The sequence below is a fragment of the Silurus meridionalis genome, chromosome 28, assembly GCF_014805685.1.
Source record: "Silurus meridionalis isolate SWU-2019-XX chromosome 28, ASM1480568v1, whole genome shotgun sequence".
NCBI classification, from domain to species: domain Eukaryota; kingdom Metazoa; phylum Chordata; class Actinopteri; order Siluriformes; family Siluridae; genus Silurus; species Silurus meridionalis.
In genome coordinates, this window is record NC_060911.1 from 9,024,640 (window position 1) to 9,048,651 (window position 24,012).

At 35.7% G+C, this 24,012-nt stretch overlaps 1 protein-coding gene and 1 long non-coding RNA gene across 2 annotated transcripts; one reads left to right on the top strand and one right to left on the bottom strand.

Moving 5' to 3' along the window:
* Window positions 1–7,295: 7,295 nt before the first annotated feature.
* Window positions 7,296–10,237, bottom strand: LOC124381573. Its single transcript, XR_006924873.1, has 2 exons — window positions 9,732–10,237; window positions 7,296–8,823 (listed from the first exon to the last, which is right to left on the bottom strand). It is a non-coding gene; the product is annotated as an uncharacterized LOC124381573 (long non-coding RNA).
* An 843-nt stretch (window positions 10,238–11,080) lies between these two features.
* On the top strand, window positions 11,081–15,010 carry LOC124381571 (caspase activity and apoptosis inhibitor 1). The gene is made up of 6 exons (XM_046843330.1): window positions 11,081–11,274; window positions 11,550–11,744; window positions 11,828–11,912; window positions 12,604–12,670; window positions 14,135–14,199; window positions 14,366–15,010. The coding sequence occupies exons 1-6, from the start codon at window positions 11,182–11,184 to the stop codon at window positions 14,767–14,769; spliced, it is 909 nt and encodes a 302-aa protein (XP_046699286.1). The 5' UTR covers window positions 11,081–11,181; the 3' UTR covers window positions 14,770–15,010.
* The last annotated feature ends 9,002 nt before the right edge of the window (window positions 15,011–24,012 follow it).

Here is a 24,012-nt window from a genome sequence, read left to right on the forward strand (position 1 = left end):
TTGTTTGAAAAACAGAATCTGATTGTGAGAATAATAGAGCTCAAAAGCAATTCTGCTACATTTCTAAACCAATAATCTCTGTATAAAGTCTGAATACTTCATTCTCTGCTTCTGCGACGCACCGCAACATCTTTTCTGTCCACGTAACCCAATTAACTCTTATCGGCGCACAAAGTCACAGTAATTCACGGCTGAGCTTTGTTCCACAATCAGATAATTACGTCGCGTCGAATAATAAGCAGGACTCTTAATCTGGCTTTTGTTCCGTTGGAAGCAATATAAAACGTGGGCATAAACTCAGCGAAAATCACATTAGCACTATTGGGGATTAGAGCCAGGTTATCTGGCTGTCGTATTATTATTATTTTTTGTACCCTGGATTGGAAATACACTCTCCAGCATTCAGGTGTTGGATGAGATTGAGATTTTCTGTTTTTTTGATAGAGATAAGAAGCAACAACTGTTACATCAGGAGTCGAGAGTGAAAACCGATGTATTACAGTGCTACTCATAGATTTTGGTCTATATCCATATTTTGAAATGTATTGTACTTTTGTATGGGTTAATTGAATTTTTTGGGCGAAGTGCCGTTTAGCTTGATTTAATTAAATTGTATTAGAGGGAATGATTGTTATTATAATAATTATTATTTAAATTATTATTATTTGTATTATTATTCACTCCTTCAATTCTATGCACCATAAGCATTACTGTGCACTAGTGATGGTAAAGTTCACCAATTTGCATCAGTGCATTGGCTTTGTGTGATGCATCGATTGGTATTCAGAGTTGGCAATTGTATTGTTTTTTAACATATTTGCATTGGTAAAAAATGTGTTATGTATATATAATTATTAGTAGATTTGCTATACTATAAACAGTTTTTCAAGCGTGTTCTCTCATCACCATTGCTGCTACATGAATATAAAGTATTACAACACTACAGAGATTGAGGCGTGTCCGGAGAGTCAACTAGAATATAGATTAACATGGCAGAGGTAGAGCTGCATCTTCCTGTAGACAGAACAGGAAACAAATGTTTTTCATCTTTTTTCTTTCTTTTTTCTTTTTTGGCACAGCAAAGGCATGTTTGTGGAAGGGCCATGATTTAGAAGTCAGAAGGCACTTAGGATTTGCTGTCTGCCTAATAAAAGATATAAATAAAATAAATAAAAGCGACCTATCTGTACCATATTAAATTGCACAACAACATATTTTTTTCATTGCATCATATTGCTTTGCATCGCATTGCGTTGAATCAAATCAAAATCAGATTACGCTCCAACGTAATAGGGGGAATCGTTTTGCATCACTAGCTGCTTCATCTCTATCTTTAATGTATCGTAACTTTGACTAAGCATCAAGATGCAAATCGCATCGGCCTCAGTAATGGAGATGTACATCCCTACTGAGCACTATTTCTATATAATTTCCGAAGGGTGGCGACAAGAAGAGTTTGGCATAGAAAGGAAATATATATATAAAAATTATATAAAATACAATAAATACTGTATACTGCTGCCTGATTCCACACTACTGCTTTTTTTTCTCCTATTTTCAATCTTTATTTTTTTTATTCTGCTAAATTATGTTGCTATTCCCTCTATAGTGTAGCACATCCTTTATCAGAACTCCACCATTCAACCTATAACTATTGGCTAGATACTGAACACATTTTTTGTATCCAGTATCTAGGGCTTCTAAATGTATGGCTATGTTTATTTAAAATGAAGAACACATCAGTTGCCTACACATCTTCCTCTGCATGGCATTGGGAGCTCCATCGATTGGTGATTGGGATAGTGTCTATTTGTTTTTATTTCTTAATCAAAAAGTTAGAGGGAGCATGTGCACTGGAGTGAAGACAGGAACAGCACTTGCCAGCAAATTTTCAACTTCATCACAGAGTTTGAATGAAATTGCATGATATAAATTACATACATCATTGATGTTATATACTGCATGTCATACACTAAAACGTGTGATTGACACATAATGTGAAGTCAGACGATGGACTAAATCTTCTAAACCAATAATTTTGGTATAAAGTGAATACTACTTCTCCGCATTTACCTCAGGCTCTGTTAGAGGGTCTTATGACAATAGACAGTGTAAAGCAAGGCCAGGACCAACCTTTACTTTTCATCAGCACTGTTATTCAAATATTCAAGTCACACTACGCATAAACTAAGCAGTTAAATGGCTTAATATAACACCATGGCATAATAGTAATGCAAATCCAGTCCTGATATAACGTGTACGTCCCACAGTCATCACAAGCAGACCACCAGATGGCCCTGTCATGCAACCAAATAATATCTGAAAATAAGTCAATTAAAAAATGTGCCTCTTGTATCGATCAGCACTGATTCATTACACCTAGAACATTTGTAAAATGGCAATTTGAAAGTATTGTGTAAATCGTAATATAGAAACCTGCAAGACTGAACTTTCTGAAGATTATGGAGTTCACTAGCATGCATGTTTGGCAGCCTTGGAAACTATATACAGTATAATTAGGTAAATGAATCATTGTCTCTTGTCTCATTTATCCCCGATGATGATAATGTGATCATAACGGATATTTTCTTCCATTTAAATCGATTTAATCATATCATTTAAAATGAGTCCCAGAAAGCCTTGACATCTTATACACGATTATTTGTTAAATGTTTATTGTCAGTAATAGTACCAGCAGCAGAGATTTACAAAGCATACATCTCTGCTGCTGGTACAACTTACATTTGCATTTTAATAGAGTTATAATCTAAAGGCTGTTGTGCAAACTAATATTAAGCAAAAGTAATAGCAGCACTAGAAATACACTATATGGACAAAAATATTTGGATGCCTGACCTTTCCTCTTCCCCAAACCGTTACAATGTTGGAGACACACAACGCGTAGGATGTCATTGGATGTGGTCATATTAAGTTTTTCCCATACTTGATATAATAGACCATGACAATGTCCCTATAAACAAAGCCAGCTCAGGTAACATGTTTGGTAGCTGTAGAATACTGTGTTTTCCTCTGTTACATCTATGTTACACCCCAGAGTCACTTTCTGCCATAGCACCGCTTAGGCAATCATTAAAAGTGCCCTGCTGGTTCAGCTCTTGTGGTTTACCAGTGGCAGCAGACACTGGTAAACACTTTATCTTTACAGACACTGTTTGCATCCTCTTCTGCCTCCTGCTCCATCATGATCTGTAAAAAAAAAAACATTTAATCAACTAATTTTTATCACTGGGTGACAAGCTATGTCATATTTGTTTAGTTTTCTGTGTTGGTCTTGTCACCTACAGCTCATCCTGTCAGTGGTTATCTAATGTCCACTTTTTGTGGTCAGTGATTAGTTTGTGTTCTTATGCTCTGGTGTTTAGGTCTTTAGTGTTTATGGTCATTCTTTCTGATTCTTATTTCTGTCAAGTCAAGTCAAGTCAAGTCAAGTTTATTTCTATAGCGCTTTTCACAACAGACATTGTCTCAAAGCAGCTTTACAGAAATCAACAGTCAAGGTGAATGGTGTGTATTTATCCCTGATGAGCAGCCGTGGCAACTGTGGCAAGTAAAAACTCCCTTAGATGTTATGAGGAAGAAACCTTGAGAGGAACCAGACTCAAAAGGGGAACCCATCCTCATTTGGGTGACATCAAGAGTTTGAACATAAATCTTTAAAGAATACAGAAAACTGGAGAGTGAGAACTAACATGAGTACTGGAGTGTGTGATTATAAGTAATGTTCTTTCTACAGTCTTATACAGTCTTTATGGTTATAAAATTAGGAGCTACTGAGCAACTCATAAAATAGCTCAACATTTATGATCATCACAGATCCAACACCAGCTTCTCCATGCCAGAGCCTTTAAACACTCCAGGAGGTCCAATGTCAAAACTCCACACATGTAGTGGGATCCAATTGGCACTGGTATGTCCCTAGACGGTTTGGGATGTTTGCGAGTTCGGCATCTACTTCTTTAAAGGTCCATAATCTTCATGAGGTGGGACGTGACTGGAGCTGGCCAAACCTCAGGATGCCTCGGGATGGGGAGAGAAAGAGAAGCAGTGGAGGGAAATTAGCGTAGCTGCTGTTCATGATATCTGATCACATGCTAATGTGCATGTGATCAGATGTTCTGGAGCACAAGGTTATGATATGAGACGTATGTTATGTGTAGGCTTTGCTAAAAAGAAATTTAATCTGCACTTAAACTGGGAGAGTGTGTCTGAGCCCCGAACACTGTCAGGAAGACTATTCCAAAGTTTAGGAGCTAAATGTGAGAATGATCTACCACCTTTAGTGAACTTTGCTATTCTAGGAACTACTTGAAGTCCAGAGTTTTGAGATCTCAGGGAGCGTGAAGGATTGTAGCGTGTTAAAAGACTGGATAGATACATGGGAGCCAAACCATTTAGTGTTTTATAAGTAATAAGTAGTAGTTTGCAGTCGATTCAAAACTTGACAGGAAGCCAGTGCAGGGATGATAAGATTGGGGTTATATGATCATATTTTCTTGACCTTGTGAGAACTCTGGCTGCCGCATTCTGAACTAACTGAAGCTTGTTTATTAATGATGCAGGACATCCACCTAGTAATGCATTACAGTATTCTATTCTAGAGGTCATGAACGCATGGACGAGCTTCTCTGCATCATCTTAGCTAAGAAATATTTCTAAAGTGAAAGAAGGCTGTTTCTGTAACTTGGTTGATATTTTTTGAAAGACAAGTTGCTGTCTAAAATAACTCCCAGGTCTTTTACCGTTGAAATAGTAGTTACAGAACATCCGTCTAAATGCAGGTTGAAATGCTGGAGCTTCTGTGTACTGGTTTTTGGGCCGATGAGCAAAATCTCCTTCTTATCAGAATTTAATAGAGGAAAGTTATGGGTCATCCAATCTCTTATTTCTTTAACACACTTAGTTATTCGAACAAATTGAGCTGTATCGCCTGGTTTTGATGAGATATATAGCTGGGTATCATCAGCATAACAGTGGAAGCTAATTCCATGTCTTCTAATAATATTTCCTAAGGGAAGCATGTATATTGTAAAAAGCAGGGGTCCTAGAACTGAACCTTGTGGCACGTCATAATTTACTAGCATTAACCTGGATAGCTCTCTTTTTAAGTCTACGAAATGGTAACGATCAGACAGGTAGGATTTGAACTTAATGCCTGTCCCTGAATGCCAATATAATTTTGTAAACGATCTAGGAGGAGATCATGATCTACAGTGTCGAATGCAGATCTAGTAAAACTAACAGCGAGATGAAGCCTTGGTCTGAAGCTAAAAACAGGTCATTAGTGATTTTAACTAGAGCAGTTTCTGTGCTATGATGGGGCCTAAAACCTGACTGAAACTCTTCAAAGATATTGTTCTCTTGTAAGTGGGAACATAACTGGGCAGCGACAATCTTTTTTAATTCTGATTTAGTCTCTGGAGAGGCTCACCAGCTATATGTAACACTTCCTTTAATAGACTAGTTGGAATGGGATGTAACTGACATGTTGTTGATTTAGCTTTGGTAATAACATTATACAGCTCTTCCTGTCCTGTACATATAACGCAGTGTAGTTCTGTCTTGACTGACAAAATTCTGGGATTAATTATAAAAAAAACTAAACAATGTATATAACACAAAAATGATTATGATTGAGAGCCACCACTTCTCATTACAATTCAGATCCAATACAAACATTGCCACCTGATATAGATCTGTAAATAAACATTCAATGCACTAGCATTCACCTTCATCCTGGTTAGAGAATACAAAAAATACCGGATTATTATAATATATATTGCACCATGGCACTCCCATAATGCATGTATATTTGTATATTTATATAGTTTATATTAGATGTATTCATATACATTGCTATTTGCACTTCTGTTTAGATGCTAACTGCATTTTATTGGTCCTGTATTGTAGTCTGCACAATGCTAATAAAGTTGAATCTAATCTAAACATCTAATAAATTCTGGAAGAAAGCTTACTATTACCAAGTTCTTTTTCTGATTCTAAATCTGATTTAGTCTCTGGAGATCACCTGCATTAGTTCATGAAAATAACACACAGTGTTGTCTAGTTACGTAGTCAACAATCTTACCTGCTTGTGTGGACAAAAGGGTATTTCCACACAAATGAAATCAAAAGTATGTAGATGGAATATCCCTTTCATCTGCTGCAATTTAGTCTGCAAGTAATGCCCTTATAAAAAACTTTTTAAAATTGTTTGTTTTTTAAGCTTTTCTGATATGTCAATAGGACTTTATCCCAGAACCCTACAACACTCTTGTGTATTTTTATTTTTTGTATGATAGTCATGCCAAAATGGTTTGTTTTAAAGGGGCAAGCATGCCACTCCAAACAGATTCAAGTAAGTTTATTCATTCACTAGAAATCTGTCTATATTGAAATTCCAGATACAGTTATATTAATAAGAAAAGAAAAGAAAAGAAAATGATGGGGTATTTCTGTGTGACTTTATATTTAAATGTTACACATCAAGAATGCAATGCTTCCTGCCTTTTTTAAAGTACACTTCCACCAATCATACCAGTTTAACCAGGCTGTCAGAGCCCCTCACACAACCACGTGAAATACGAAGATAAAAAACAGATTATGTAGTACACCGGAAAAGTGATGATAAACTGGGTTCTTTACCATCTTTGTTTTCATCGTCAGCTTCATCTTTCATCTCCTCGTCTTTCGTTGTCTGCAAAAAACATTAGATAAGATTGTGAAACATTTGTTTGGAAACCTAACTCAACTGCCTTTCCTCAGGTTGCAGTCTCAGAATATGATAGCATTAAATGAATAGTCAAATCTGAGTCTGATTGTATTCTCATATAATAAAACATTGCTAACATTAAATAGAAACGAATGGCATATAAAATAAAGGTCTGTGATTGCAGGTAATGAAACTCACCACTATAAATACTTTTTTTATTACACCAACCCTTAAGTTTCAGCAGAAAATTCAAGAAAATGTAATCTAGAGCTGGATGTTTCAAAAGCTTTTTCTGCTCCTCCTTAACACTGGAATTACCCATATTGCTGGGTGTTGCCCAACCTTTTTAAATGAAGAAGATATCTGTGTAAAGGAAAATGAAACCTAGAGACTGTAAAATTACTTCCGCATGGGTTACCTTGGTTGCTTTGCTTTGGTACGCCCTAAAATAAATAATTCCCAAGTGGGAATTGGAGATCATAGTGTTTAATGATGATACAGAACCAACACTAGCAACACTGAAATAATATTAAACAGCATAAGAAAAGCAAAGCACGCAAAAGGGTTGAAAGGACATTAACATTTATTTTAGAACATGGAAGCATTTACATAAAGATTAAATCAATTCCAGATTCAGTAGACTGTCATATCCTCTCTTCTTTTATTATGGGGTGTTTCCTATGTAACCCTATCTAGAATGGCATTTTAAAATTAATCAGGTTATGCTTGTAATTCACATGCACATTAAAAAAAGGAATTGATGTTTGTCAATGATGTTTGTGTGATATACATGACTATTATAATGATTGGCTTATTTAGGTTTTCGCCTGGAATGTGATGGTTTCCTTTTTTTGTGCATATTTTTTACAATCAATAATAAACAAATAAACCAATCTAGAAAGGCCCCTGTTACAAAAACCAAGTAAATTGCGGAAAAATATACCAATAGATTACTGTTTTGAATGTTTTGCCTATAATCAAAATTAATTTGTACATTTAAAACATTCATTATTTTTCATGATATAAATCATGTTAATTGTATAAATTATACATCATACATGTAAATGATTGAATATGGGGTATTGCTGAAAATAATATTATGGAGTGATAAATCTATACGCTAAATACTCACACAATATATATAGAGTAGATTTTCCTTTTCTCCATAACTCTATTTATCAATACTTATACAGTACATACATGGCCATTGCAACAGTTATTCTTAACACACAGACAGGTTGCTGCTTCATTGCAAGTACTAGTGTAATCTGTTGCAGTGACCACTATTACAAGTTGTTGTTTATGATGAACATAAGACACAATTGTTGATTATATTAATCGGGTACAAACCCTTCAACTGTTAAGACATATATCTCTAATTATTACAGTTTTAAGTATAGTAATACCCTTATTAAAAAATGATACTGTACAGTTAATGAGAGACTCCTTCTACCATAAACACAATATAGAAATGCTAGACATGAAGGTACGTCATCCACAATTACTGGCTCAATCATGAGCAGTAAGTAACCATTTCCACATAATGCATAAAGTCATTTGTGCAAATTGGCCAACATATTTTAGGCTTGTATATTTCCTGATATACTGTATTAAATAGTTTAACATTTATGTGTTTGCATGATTTACTCTGAGTAGAACTTACTTTAGGTTATACTAGAAATCAACATTGGAGCTAAATCTATTCCTTAATCAATGGATAATATACAAGCCCATCTGTTGTTTTTTTTTTTTTGTGTAAGCCACATTTGTAAATCAGTTCCAGTATATGAAACCAATTAATGCAGCCTACCGAAACATCAGCAGACATTATTGTAACATGGCAAATAACACCATGCACGATCCCCACTTAAAAAAGTCACAAAAGCTGTGTCTTCATTTTTGGAAAGTACCAGAGTCAACTGCCATGGAGTTTTTTCCTGAAGATGCACAGCTCAACCATATCATGGCTGCAACTGATCTATTGGTTGATCTTCCGGGTCCGCCCCTGGGAGCAAACCTTATCAATAGCAAAACATATCTGCTTCCTCTTCATCATCCTCTCCATCATCCTCTCCTTCCTCAATGGTCATAATCTGCAAAAAAAAAGCATCAGGTCAGGTCAGATCTTCATGTTCAGATCTTCACATGATTTAGAGGAAGTATATGTTAACTTTCAAGCTTCCCTGTTATGATACTAAATTTAAAATGAATCCTATCTTACCTTAGACAAGATAGCACACAGTATCACTCAGATTTCAAAGCATGATAACCTTATCTAAAAGTATCATGCTAAGTATGCATTTCATACACTCTTTAAATGATATGCCTGTCATGTTCTTTTACTCTTTTGTTGTTGGTGCATTGTTTTGTTGTTGGTTTACGCATTTGCATTTTTGTAATCGCTTTCGTTTTGAACGTGCAAATCTTATTTTCAGTTTCCAAGCAGCATACACTTTTTTTTTATTCCAGTCAGAACAGAACAAATCATGTAAGTTGCTTGTTGACTTTAAATTTTCTGAATATAAAGGTACTAATGAAAAGCTGCAAAATGTTACAAAAGTGTACCAATATTTATAATTCCCTGATATGAACCTTAAATTAGTCTAATCTAAATTTGATTGTATTCTCATTGTGTAACATTACTAACATTGAATGAGAACGAAAGGCTCATAAAATAAAGTTTTGTGTTTCCAGGAAATGAAACATTATGAATTTCTACTAAATTACACCAAGCCTTGCATTTAACAGAAGATTAAATATAATGTCATCCAAAACTGGTTCTTTAAAGGTTTTTATTTTCTTCCCTAACACTGGATCCACCCATATTGCTGGGAGTTGTCCAACCTTTTCAAATGAAGGAGACTTGGTACTTCCTTGAGGCTACATCTAAACATGCCCACATATATTTGTGATGATACTAATCTAAACGTAAAAGCAAAATGTTACAAATGTGGAAAAAAGTTTAAACACTATCATGTCTAATAAAAAGTGCAAAACTCACCGCTCTTCGAGTCTGATTGCGAGCCTGCTTCCAAACAATGTCTTGTTCTTTACCAGAAGACTGCAACGATTACCCAGAGCAAGTCTTTTAAAATGAAGAGAAGCGCAACACTCCCTTTTATGTCTAGGACTTGCCCACATTTATAAAAAACAACAAGGATATGGTGATGAAAGCAGCAGAACCAGTTTTAGACAATGTTGAAAGAAATGGATTTCTGTGTCTAAAGGAGGAAGTTCATTAAAAATCCATAAACCAATCTGTAAGAAGGCTGCATTACTGCTTTTAGTGTTATTTCTTGCACATGTAGTATTTTATCTTTCCATCATCAGGCAAATATTTTATTTAGGCAAGGCAAGGCAAGGCAAGTTTATTTGTATAACACAGTTCATACACAGAGTTCATTTAGTGTTCGTGTCCACAATGTCTTAAGCCTTATTATGTATGTTTTATAGCAACCCAAATCTAAGCTAATCATAATTTTAGCTAAGTTTTTAATCAATAGACCATAACAGTCACTTATAACAGTCATAATATATATATATATATATATATATATATATATATATATATATATATATATATATATATATATATATATATGCAGTGTATTTTAGGAAATGAACTTCACAAATCAAGTGTTTTTGTGTAAAAATTATACATATATATATATATATATATATATATATATATATATATATATATATATATATATATATATATATATATATTTTATGCCCATAATTTGTTATAATTTATGGTTTAAGTATATATGTTTATGTACTGTACTTGTGAAACTGTCTACATGTCTATATGTCTACATACTGTCTACATGTGTGGTGGAAATAATTTCCTCTCTCTCTGTGTGTTGTAAAATGTCTAGAAATATTCTGTAATTGTAGTAAAATATTAAAAAAATAGTACAAAAGATAACAATTACTTTTTTGGTAACTTTTGTACTATTTTTTATACTTTTTTACTTTTACTATTGTAAAAAGATTTAATTATAAATATAGTTGAGAGTAAACCTTTTTAATATCTTTCATACTCTGTAAAACTCAAAAGTAGCCTAAAATATTACTTAAGTTTTACTCAAATACTTTGCAGCATTGGGTTACCCTGAGACCAAAACCTACACTAGTTTGATTTTGAAGCTTACTTTTGTCATTTTGTTGTTGTTTTTATTATTACAATTAATAAATCGTTTTAATTTTATTATAATGATAATATGTGGACTATTTTGTAACGTCTGTAACAACATTTTGCAGTTTTATATGTCAATTTCATTGAATTGCAATGATTTTTTTGGACCTTTCCAATATGGCGGACGCGTGACCCACCTAACGACTGAGCCCCTACTGTGAGGTCATCAACGTGCGCCAAAACCGGTAACCGCCGTGAGAATGGTTGTGTCTGTATTCCAAACCTAGCGATTTGAAACAACGTGGAGAGAATGAAGTCAGTGAAAGTTAAGAAAAGAAAGCACTCTCGCCGAGAGTTCGCTGATGGAGAAAGAAAAAGGAGAAGCACCGAGTCCAGCGTGGAGGTTTATTTTCCTTTCTACGTAAACAAACAAAGACTCTGGTTTGGCAGTTCATGCTAATATAAACAGACATTCACTGCTATTGCAGTGTTTTCACATACAATATAATAGTATATAGCTTTTATATTATATAAGATCTGTCATTGTTACTATATATTTTTGTAATCAGTAACCTTAAGGTATTACCCACACTGTTTCATGGGTTACATGACTTTTTGTTATAAAATGGGATGATGATGATGATGATGATAATGATTACTATTAATATTATATTAAAGGATCCTAAGGAAGAGCTGAATCATGTGCAGGAGGTAAAGGAAGAGCCGAGCGACATTGAGGAAGGTGGACTGGATCTCACTGTGCCTTTCAACCCCATCAGCTCATATGTGAGTGACAGACAGGAGATGCTGGCACAATGCTTCAATGTCCTCGGCCAAAACAAGCTGATGAAGATGCTGCCAGATGAGCTGAAGGTTTTTATATCTTATTTCTGTCTTTTGGTTTGGTTGGATTTGGAGATGCCTGACCTTCTCTTTTCCTTCTGATGTTTCCGTAGGACTGCACGTTTACAGAGATCAAGACACTCTGCTGGGATCACCTACAGCGGCTCTCTGATACGAATCTGCTCCAGATACTAGAGGGTTAATTACATTTGCCTCTCTTAAAAAAAGTATTTTATGCCAGTTTGCATGCACTCTTCTAGTTTTAGGAAAATCCACCCTGAATATTTGCAAATCGATTTGCATTTGATTTGGGTTTTAAGTTCAAATCTATTTCATGAATATCACATGGTGCTCTATTTTCACTATTGCTAACCCTTTCCAACATTACTCACAATGCAGTTTAGCCACCTGCTGTATGCGGTGCTTAGTCTGCTCTGTTCTTTCATTACCTCCAGATCAGCTTTCAGCTGATCTAGAGTGTCAACTTTCCTTCTCATACCACCTTCACACTCATTATCACACAGTCTCTGTTATTCAGTGTTGTATAGCTGCATTGTATTCTGTCACTTTCAGTTCATTTTTTCCAATAATGTCTCATCATGTCATTTCTTTTTATGTTGCAATAATCAGTACAGCGAACAACTGCTCGTTTTTCACAAGCATATCGAACAATGCAGCCCCAACCAACAGATTAGCTCCAATATCATTAAGAATACAAACGTAGTTTTACTTTAGCTTAGTTTTACTTTGTTTCACAGAGAATAAATAAAATAATCGAACACAAACTTATGCGTTTGAGGAAATTTTCCATTCAGCTGATGTCATTAAATGTATGTATGAAGTAAAAGATATATCAGTTTGATTATTGCTGTCCTGTTCACTTTTGAAGGTAAAGAGGTGACTGCAAACTCGGAAGCTGAAGAGAAAGAGACTAGAAGGACTTCAGTGGACAGTCAGTAAGTCACGTACCCTGGAATTATTCTATGTTTCATTGTACACAAAAAAAAGAATCATGATATAATCATAACATTTATATAATGTTAAATTTATATAATGTTTATATAAAATCAAGTTTTCTACCCCCAATTTAATGTTAAGATGAAATTCCAATAATTTGATGCTGAAAAATACCTTTAACCACATTGTAGTTCACTGAGACGTTTAAAAATTGTAAATGGGTAAATGGGAAACAAGCCACACTGAAATGTTATAACCCAGGGGTTATTAATATAAACCTTGCTTTAATGCAGTGGAACCCGCTAATCTCGCCCTCGGTTACCTCGACAACCCTATTAAGTCGACGTTTTTGAAGTGGAACCGGCAAATTTTTCTAAGCATTTTTTTATCGGTTATGTCGATTCTTTTATGTCGCTGAACCCTGATATCTCGAGCACAAAGGGGAAAATTTTGCCATTTAACGTCGGTTATCTCGGTGCAGCCGCAGAAGAACTCGCAGAAGTGGCGGAAAAATCAAGTCTTACAGATGCTACAGGTGTTGTATTGTATACTGGTGAATCTCTGCTGTTAGTTAGTGCACATATGCCTTTTGTTGTTAAATGTTATACGATGAACGGGAGGCGAAAGCCGCGCTTGGCAGGAACATGGGATGAGCAGCAAAAGCATAGTGCAGGATCGGGGGGGGGAATCCGCGATGCGCTTTGGGAAGAAAAGAGCAGCTGTTGAGAGAGTGCCGTGGAAGGCACGCATCGGGATACACATGAGCGATAACAACGACCGCCGTGAACCAACATATACCAACAATAACGGACAGTGACAGTGTGGAAGTTTAAATAGGAGCTGGTGATGATAAACGAGCACCATATGTGCGCGATTGAAGCCGGGAGCTTCAGAGGAAGCGGCCGAGAAAGCACCTGACATGCCGAAGGGGGCGTGGCAGGTGGATTCCTGACAGATAAACATGTACTGTATGTATTTTTATAGCATGCCTTCATCAAACAAATCGCGGCAACGCTGTTGTGTAAAAACCCTTCAAAACACGTGCATGCACATTCTCATTTATTAACGCACATCATGTACATAAAGAAATTTCAAGCACGTTAATATATTGCCGCCATTTTGATTTTCGTTTATCTCGATCATCGGAAAAAAATTATCTCGATGCTTTTTGGCGACCCCCTAGGACATCGACATAACCGGGTTCCACTGTATTATATCAGGCCCCCTCTAGTGGACAAACCATTAATTGCGTCCTTATAGTTTTTTTCTGCCGTTTATATCATTTTTGCTTGAGGTACATTTTTATTTATTATTTTTTACGTTATCTCTTGTGTGATTTGGATGCGAAAAGCGTGACTGAGTGATGGGCAATAGTAAAAAAAATATTAAAAATTGCGGGATATTTTTATCACATTTAGGTGATACATAAGCGTGTGCTTTTTTTTTAATAATGTGACATTTAGGCAGGACAACATTGTGGATTCAACCTCATCTATGAAAGAGACTGCTGAAGGAGAAGACAAGCACGGTAACAATTATGAAATATTTTATATTACTTAATCACATTAAAGTTTGAAAAGTCCATAAATTATGTAACGTTACATGAAAATGCCTGTTCGATTCTGAATCTTTTTTTTTTTTTTTGGAAAAAGTGTGGTGTGATGTTTATTTGCGTACTCTGTGAATGTATGCAGGTCTGTCTGGAGAGGAAAGTGATGTCCTGAGCATTAACGCCGACATGAACGATAGTGACATCGAGGGGCACAAAGACCCCAAACCACAAGTCCATGCTCCCCCGGTGATCTCTCCTTTGCCCTCCGCCCCACCTCCTGAACCAGATCTTCAATCAGACGAGCCAAAGCTGGAGCTTCAGCGAGACATTGACAAGAGTGTCAGTGAGATCCTCGCTTTGACCCATCCCAATAATGACGAGGCAGAGCTTAAGACGCATTCGCAGCCAGTCCCCATAGAAGTGCCGCCTCCATCACTTCCTGATCCTGTTGTGGTGCCGTCAGCACAGCAGCTTGCACTTCTGGAGTTAGAGATGAGAGCGAGAGCCATCAAAGCTCTGATGAAGGCCAACGAGGTGAAGAAATAAACTCTGGCTCTAATTGGAGCGAGTCAGTTCTAAGGCCATATTGGCTTCTGTAGTTTTGTCTGAAGAACATATGCAGCCAAATTGGCTTCTTGTTTTTTTATTTTGTTTATTTGCTGTATAGTTGTTTTTAGCACCCGCCTCTGACTGTATGATGGACACGCTTGTGCTTTAGAGATGGGACAGTGAACTGGCTAACACCATCGCTCATTTTGAATTAAAATCATTTCCTGTTGATTTAAAATGTGTCACTTCTTTTTTTTATCTTTTGCCTCATTAGATGTGTTACAAAGAAATACAACTAGTTTTTATTTTATTTTTTATTATGCATTCACTTTAATAGGAACAGCATATTGAAGAACTTACCTTCTTTACACAGTTTTTTTGAGGAACAGTATTGTTCAGGCCAAAGCACAATTTATTTTAATGATTATTTAAATTTTACTTTATTATTACTGCAATTTTTTTTGTCTTGTGCTTTTATTGACCACTAGATGTCAGTGAAGTACTGAAGTCATATCCTGTATCTGTTGAATTCCTAGTGGCATTTCTAGAGACATTCAAGTGTGGTTCGCTGTATACATCAAACCTCATCTTATCCTAAAGGCACTGTTTAAATTTGGTTTTATTACGTTAACATTTCAAGGTGTACAGTTGCTTAAACGGCTATACACTGTGAACAGAGCATGCAGAGCCATCTCAATATCGAGCTATGACGGCATAAAATGGAGTAAAAAAGTAACACAATCATGAGAGTACAACGGGATATAAAATGTTCTGGGCACCCAAGACTCCTTAAGCCAATGAACCGACCTAATCGGTGTCTTTAAAAAAAGTTTTCTTTTTGCTGTTGCACCCCTGCTGTAGTCTTTTTTATTCTAGGTACTAATAAATCCTACTAAATGCTACCAAATGCACATTTAATAATAATAGCTGAATAATAACTTTTATAACATTATGTTGTTAAAATAGAAGAATACCATTATAGGCAGAATATTGTATTTGCCAAAAATAAGAAGAAATTGTTCACTTTCGAAAATTTTATTGACTATAATGTGCATATTGGTTATTTGTAAAGACAATATAGTGATAAAAATAAATATATATGTTTACCTTTAGAAAAATAAGAAAAAATTAAATCCAAAGATTGCATGCATACTAAGGCATGCTAATTTGGTAAGTTCTCTTACATTCTATCTCTTCTTTATATGTTCTTTTATTATTTTACATTAAACCCTAAAGTAATTTAGCTTTTTAACTTTCCTCTTACCCCTGTGTTGCGAAAATGGAACGTTATATAGTAAATATTTGGCATAAAATGACCAAACAGCTATGGGTTAATAAAAATTTAAGTCAGGCTGCATAAGCTACTTGAGATAACTGAGATAACTTGAGACATCTGAAAGATCCCATCTGGCTGCACCATTCACGTTCTTTAAAGTGCCATTTGCTTCCAGTTTCTTTTTCATCTAGAAAATAGAACCAGGATTCAGGTATCTCTGAATAATATCGACTTTTTAATCACTGTATTAACACTGATAAATGTAAACCATTGCAGCAAAATTAATATATTCACAACACACAACATTAAAATAGAAGAATAATCTAAACACCTACTCAGGTAAATATAGAACTAAAAAGGGTCGTTTATATGTAAGGTAGAAAGAAAAATGATGGTTGATATATGAGCTGAACTCAAAGCTCTAAGACTTTTTCTATGTACACAAAAGGCAGATTTCTCTCAAATATTGTTTACAAATCTGTGGTAGTGAGCACTTCTCCTTTGCTGAGATAATTCATCCACCTCACAGGTGTGGCATATCAAGAAGCTGATTAGACAGCATGATTATTGCAGGTGTGCTGTAGGCTGGCCACAATAAAAGGCCACTCTAAAATGTGCAGTTTTATCACACAGCACAATGCCACAGATGTTGGCATGCTGACTGCAGGAACGTCCACCAGAGCTGTTGGCTGTAAATTGAATGTTTATTTCTCTACCATAAGCCATCTCTAAAGGCGTTTCAGGGAATTTGGCTGTACATCCAACCGGCCTCACAACCGCAGACCACGTGTAATCACACCAGTCCAGGACCTCCACATCCAGCATCTTCACCTCCAAGATTGTCTGAGACCAGCCACCCGGACAGCTGCTGCAACAATCCGTTTGCATAACCAAAGAATTTCTGAGTGGTCAAATGGTCACATTTGATAGCGTCTGGCATTTTGGAGAGGTGCTTTGTTCATGAATAATTTTTGGTTTTTACTGTACATGGCAAAATGCGTGAGGTAAATGGTGGTCACACTAGATACTGACTGGTTTTCGGGCCCCCCAATACACTAAAACTGTACATTTTAGAGTGGCCTTTTATTGTTTAATTTTTTATTCTTTTCCTTAACCATTATTAGGGTCACCATCAAGCCAGTATGTGTAAGTGACATTTTTCTGTGGGAGCTCATTTAAAGACCAGCACCAGCTATCGACATCGTTGTATAATCTAAACCCAGGCATTTGTTGCCAGAGCATTCTTTTCTGCTACATAACTAAGCCAATCAGTATCATTTAGGATCACCGCCAGGTCACTGGATATCACACTGCATTAGCTCTGTGCAACAGACCATGACACTTCTGACATGATCAGCCCATATTTGTGAGGGACAGTTTGCATGACACAGTGTGCAAAACCTGCAAGTTACTTTATTTTATGATACAAACTCTACACTGGTAAATACAACGATCAGCTATAACATCAAAACCATACCGATCTTCTCATTATAGTGACACCGGTCGATGGGTGGCATATGTTAGGCAGCAAATGAATAGTGAGCTCTCAAAGTTAATGTGTTAGAAGCCTGAAAATTGGATTGTAATTGTAATTGAAAGACTGCCAGATAAGAGCATCTCCAAATTAGCAGGTTGTTCCTGGTATGCAAGGGTTACTACTAAAAGTAAAATGGTGAACTGGCTATAGGGTGGTGGGAGTCCAAGGTTTATTGAAACACATGAGACATAAAGACTAGCCTGTTTGGTTCAATCCCATAAAACAGCTACTGTAGTACAAACTGCTTAAAACATACATGCTGGCTATGATAAAAAGGTGTTAGAACACGCAGTCCACAGCTTGTGGACTGAGTAATCTCAGTGTTCATTCACATTTGTGGCATTTAGCAGCTGCTCTTAAACAGAGTGACTTACATTTATCTCATTCATAAAAAATTGAGCAGAAATGGGGCTAAGGGGACTTGTGTCCTAGGAGTGGCAGCTTTGCGGGGCTAGGATTAGAACTCATGACTTTCAGATACAAAGTCCAATGCCTTAACCACTAAAGCTACCATGTTGGCCATGCAGACAATGGATCAGTTGAAGAAGATTAGGCAGGTAGTTATAATGCTTTAGCAGTCATTTTATATGAATGAGATCATTCGAACAGTTTAAATTAAAGAAGTCTATAATTTGCAATCAAATCCATGTTCAGCAACAACAAAACAAACAGTGAGCAGTTAGAAAACAATGACTTTTTTATTTCTATAGTTGCGCTTCCATTTTTGTTTCTTATTTGTGCTCTGTAGGAAAAGATTGTATACATGTTTGCCAAAAGAAAAATCTCCTTCCTCACTGAAATTATTTCACTTATTGACAACATGTTGCACGGCACACAACAATTCTGTTTATACAAAACACGGTGTGACACCCAAGAGCCATTTTCAGAGATGATTTCTTTTTCAGAGTTGAATTTATTTTTTGAAGATATCACCTCGAATAAGAAACAGTATCACTGCCAGCAACAATATTTGGCAGGTTGATATGACCAAAATGTCATGCTGAAATTGTATATTTTGCACAAGAAAAAAGTGAACGGCAATTTAAAGCCAAAAAAAGTTACATTCATTGATTAAAATTATCATCACAACAAATTAAACAATGAGGTGTTTTTGTTCTCTTTCTCAGAGAACATCAGAGGAAATACAGTTTTACATTAGCCTGACAAAATTGTGAATTTGGTTTAATTGCATTTTTTTTAATTATTGTGTTTTATTGTATGGTAGAATATTTTGTCTTTTCTTTTAAGGGGCATTATATAGCAACCAGAATGAAATGGAATGTTATTGATGAATTCAGTGAGCATTGTGAGGATTTGTTGTGGTTTAAAGGCTTGTGTTATCAGAGGTCATTGCATTGTCTAAATGGTCATCCAAAAGTTGACTCAAACAGCCGCTTCTTCTTCTTCTCCGTCACAGTGTACATTTCCAACTGAACATGTTCCTGACGTAATATTAAAGCGAAAAGTGCTGCATGCTTTTTAAATCTACATTTTAGCTCAAATGTTTAACCTTAAATACATTTTCTTTAATTTATAAAACATCTCTGGATCAGTTTTTCTGTTTTATTTTCATTAATCATTTTCTATTTATTGACTTATGCAGCTTGTGCAATTTCAGAATCACCTCACTAATTATATGATAATAAAAGGGTGGGACTGGATCTGATATGTAAATGTCTGATCATTTCGCACAAGATGTAGTCTCTTATTAGATTGTAGATTAATAATATATTGGGAAATGAAATAAATAAATGGAAATATATTTATTTTCATTAATATTAATAATACTAATTATGAAAAAAAAAATGGCAATGATGAACACATGAATGCTTTATTTTTTTAGTCTGCATTTAAATGATATTTTATGTATTGATATTTAATGTATACAATATAGTAAAATCAAATTACAATACATTAAAAACACATCTAGACTATTATTAAGGTTGCATTTTCTGAACTATATCCTGTAGTAAGTATAAGTATTGTTTTATAAAATAAAAATTAATAAATAAATAAAATAAAAATTAACTCTTACCAGTGAAACACAGTGCAAAAAAAAGGTTCATTGCAGTGACAAAACATTCAAAAGTACAAAAAAAACAAAAGTATAAAAGTAACAAATTAAAGTCAAACATTTTGTGTAAATTTAGTTTTGTTCTTGTAGCTTTGCATCTTTGTATTCTTTTTAAAAAAAATGAACAAATGTATGAAGCAAAAATAAGAATGTTTAATAATTTTAATTTATTCTAATCAATCTCTATTTGTAATGTCTGCCATAAAGTAGCTGTCCTAAAGAGTCTTCTTCTTTTTCTTTCGGCTTCTCCCGTTAGGGGTCACCACAGTGGATCATCCGTCTCCATACCCCCCGTCCTAAAAAATGGTGAGTAATATTTTCATGAAAATAAAAATAGCATAAAATAATTATAAGCTTCCTAAAGTAATCATAATTCAATTGTACTTTAAATCAAATTTAAGCAACTCTAATATAATAAGCATCTAACAATAAAGCATACATTTAAAGAATCAGTGAAGGGACTTTGGTGATGATCTTTGTCATCACTACTTCTGCACAACTCTGGAAAATCTTTTTCCCTCGTCTGTTTTCAGTCAACAACTTATTTCCATTTTTTTCCGACTTTGCCTTAAACTCGGGATTTCTTAAAGCAACAAATTAAAATGCTGACTCACTGCTGTCAGATTTCAGCACAGAAAGTGTCAGAGTTTATAAGGTTGCCTTTAATGTAGTACAATCATACCACATTCACATATACACAATACATGATAGATGTAGTTAAATGTTTTTTCCTTTGTTTCTCATCCCAGAGTCCCAAATGAAAACACACAATAAAATAGATTATAGTAAAAAATATATATAAACAATATAGTCAATTGTGTAATAAATTATTTTTTTCACTAATCATAGACTAAAATATAGTAAATAAAAAGAAATAAAATTATGAATTTATGTTAACCTACAACTTACGATGACCCTATTGTAACTTAAAAGGTCAAACCATGGACTAGCCAACCCAGGAGTCTTAAAGAATGGTGATGAATATGTTGTAGTATACTGTAATTTGTTAATAATTTAACAAATAAAAGTACATAATTTAGCATAACAGAGCAATTTACAGTTTCATACTGTATAAACTATACAGTACATATGTATCTGCAGCGGGTGCATGGACAAGTGCCGGTTCGTGAGTGGAGAGTGGAGCATATGCTGCTGCATTAAAAATAAAATATTTGTACAATTTTGTCGTACCGCCTTCACTCCCCACATGCATCAATGAGCATTGGCTGCCCATGACCTTGTCTTCAGTTCACCACTGTTACATCCTTGGACCACTTTTGATAGAAGATCCCACAAGAGTTTTGGAGATGCTCTGACCCAGTTGTCTTGTCAAACTCACTCAATCCTTACACTTGCCAATTTTTCCTGCTTGTAACACCTCAACTTTGAGAACAAAATGGTTACTTGCTGACTGATGTTTACCATCCGCTAAGAAGTTCCATGATGGAGAGATAATCGGTGTAATTCACGTCACCTTTCATAATGTTATAATATTATGTCCGATTGGTCAATATTATAATAATAATATCACCACAGCTTATTCCTGACAACAATAAAGCAGCATTTGCAAACTAGAGGTAAAAAATACAGCCACTTCAAACATTTCAAAATGATGGATCTACAGAAGAACTGCAGAATATTGTAAGCACAAATGAGGTGATCTACTAAACAGATTAGGGCTAAAAAAAAAAAAGTACTTATCTGTTATAAGTAGCACTGTTGGTCTGTTTACATTAGTCTCTAGAATTTTGAATGCAAAGAGTCCTTGTTTTACATAGGAAAAGTAGTGTAACTTAAATTTGCATTCAAGTTGAGATTTATGCACGGCAAGGTCAGGTGGCTTGGAAATACCATTTTTGGGAAGTGTGTCTATTTGGGATCATGCATGAGCAGAAGCTGAAGTATCAGAAGTCATACACGAGCAGTAGAATAGACTCCAGCAGAACTAGAGTAACATGATGGATGATTACATGAAGCAAGAGTACAATATTATATATATACTGTATGTATACAAGTTAAAATACTCAAGCATTTATGGGAGGGAAACCTAATATCCTGTTAGCCAACCACCAGTCTCTGGAAAACAAGCTTGATGACCTCAGGGCAAGGATTAAGTTCCAGAGGGACATTCAGGACTGCAACCTTCTTTGCTTCACCCATACATGGCTTAACCAATCGGTACTGGACTACGCCATCCAGCCAGTCGAGTTTCTCTCAGTTTACTGCATGGCTAGAACAATGGAGTCATGGATGTCATGGGAAGGTGAGAGAGTCGGAGAGGTAAACACGTTTACCATCTCGAAGCATGAAGTGAGGAGGGCATTCAGGAAAGTGAATACCAGGAAGGTAGCAGGACCAAATGGCATCACAGGTCAGGTACTGAAAGCCTGTACTTTCCCAGAAACAGTCTGTCGTCCCATGCTTCTATGACTACCACCCTGTAGTCCTGACCCCATTAGTAATGAAGTGCTTTGAAAGACTGGTCAGAGACTTCATCACTGCATTATTACCGGACACACTGGATTCTTTACAGTTTGTGTACCGCCAAATCCGCTCTATTGCACATGTTCTACACATAACAATGAGCCACCTAGACTGCAGAAAAAGGTAATTATGTGAAAATGCTGTTTGTGGACTACAGTTTAGCATTTAACACATAACATAATTCTCTCTATGCTCATCTCTGTCTTGGAAGTCCTGGGACTCAGTCCACCCATGTGTCAATGGATCTTCAACTTCCTGACAGACAGAACACAAGCCGTACGGGTGGGCGAACACACCTCATCCACCCTCACCCTCAGCACTGGAGCCCCTAAGGGTTGTGTTCTGAGCCCCCTGCTGTACTCACTGTACACACATGACTGTGTGGCCACTTCCAACTCCACCACAATGTCGTCAGTTTACTGTTGTGGTGGGCCTGATCTTCAACAACGATGGGGCGGCCTATCTACTAGAGATTAAAAACATGGGGAGATGGTGCCAAGAAAATTCTACTGAACATCAGCAAGACTAAGGAGCCTAGGAGGATTGTGAAGGACCTCAGCCATCCCAAAATATAAATGTCACTTTCACTTTAACTCTGGACTGTCATTTTAACTCGGGACTGGCACAGCACAGTGTCACTTTGTCACTTTATACAAACACACAGGACAGATCACAATGGATTACTTAATCTGTACTTCTGTCAATATCTGTCATACACATCCTTCCCTTTCTGTGCAATTCGTGTATACAGCAGGTAAAATAAGTATTGAACACATCATCATTTTTAAGTAAATATACACTATACAGTGGTCCCCTGGAACTTGCGGGGGTTATGTTTTAAGACCCCCCACGAGTTCTGAATATCCGCAAATTTTGGACACACCCCCCACAGTCCCTATGGTACCTTAGTGAATTCATCTAAACATTGTCACTTTAAAACAATAATGTGTATTAAAAACTATGAAATTTGTTAGTGAAAACATAGTTTAAAATGTTATTCCTAACATTTTTAAACATTCAGTCCCGCTGTGGATTCCCGCAAATTATAAGATAAGATAAGTACTGATGTGAAGTAGGGATGAGATCAAAGCTCTATAGCAGGCCACGTGGGATCTTCCTCTCAAAAGCATGTAAAGCAGATCTTCATTGAGCTCACTTTGTGCACAGGGGCATTGCCATGCTGGAACAGGTTTGGGTTTCCAAGTTCAAGTGAAAGCAAAATTTTAATATAGCGCATCTAAATATGTCTGATACAATTGAGTGCCTCCACAAATTCTTCTGATATTCTTTTCACTTCTCTTTTAGAAATCTTGCGAAAAGGTCATTTTACATTATTAAAAATAACTGAATTTTGGACATGTATGGTGTGATTTCTTTGCATGAGTGAATTGCATGGGGTTTTTTTTGTTGTTTTTTTCTAGTGTGTATAAATATTATATATTCTTAACCTTATTTTCATACTTTTTAGTTACGCTTCTACTTTAAATCTACCTTTACTTAATACTTATTTTATTTATTTATTAAAATTTCTTTTATCCTTATATTCTATTCAATTTAAATGTATTTAAAATGTGTTTTATTCAACAGTGGATTTAACCAAGGGATATTGGCAGATCCCTTTGACTCCAATGTATCATGAAAAAAATGGCTTTTTCCACTCTGTTTGGGTTACACCAGTTCGTCACACTTGTTCGGGGCTCCAACGACATTTCAAAGCCTCATGGACTGAATTTTCCAAATCCATTTGCAACACCTTGGAACGGTCCTGAGAACCATGAGGTGGGCAAGACTCACAGCAAACCCAAAGTTTGCAATTGGGCAGGTGGAAGTACAGTATCTGGGTTTCCACTTGGGTCATAGGCAGGTGCG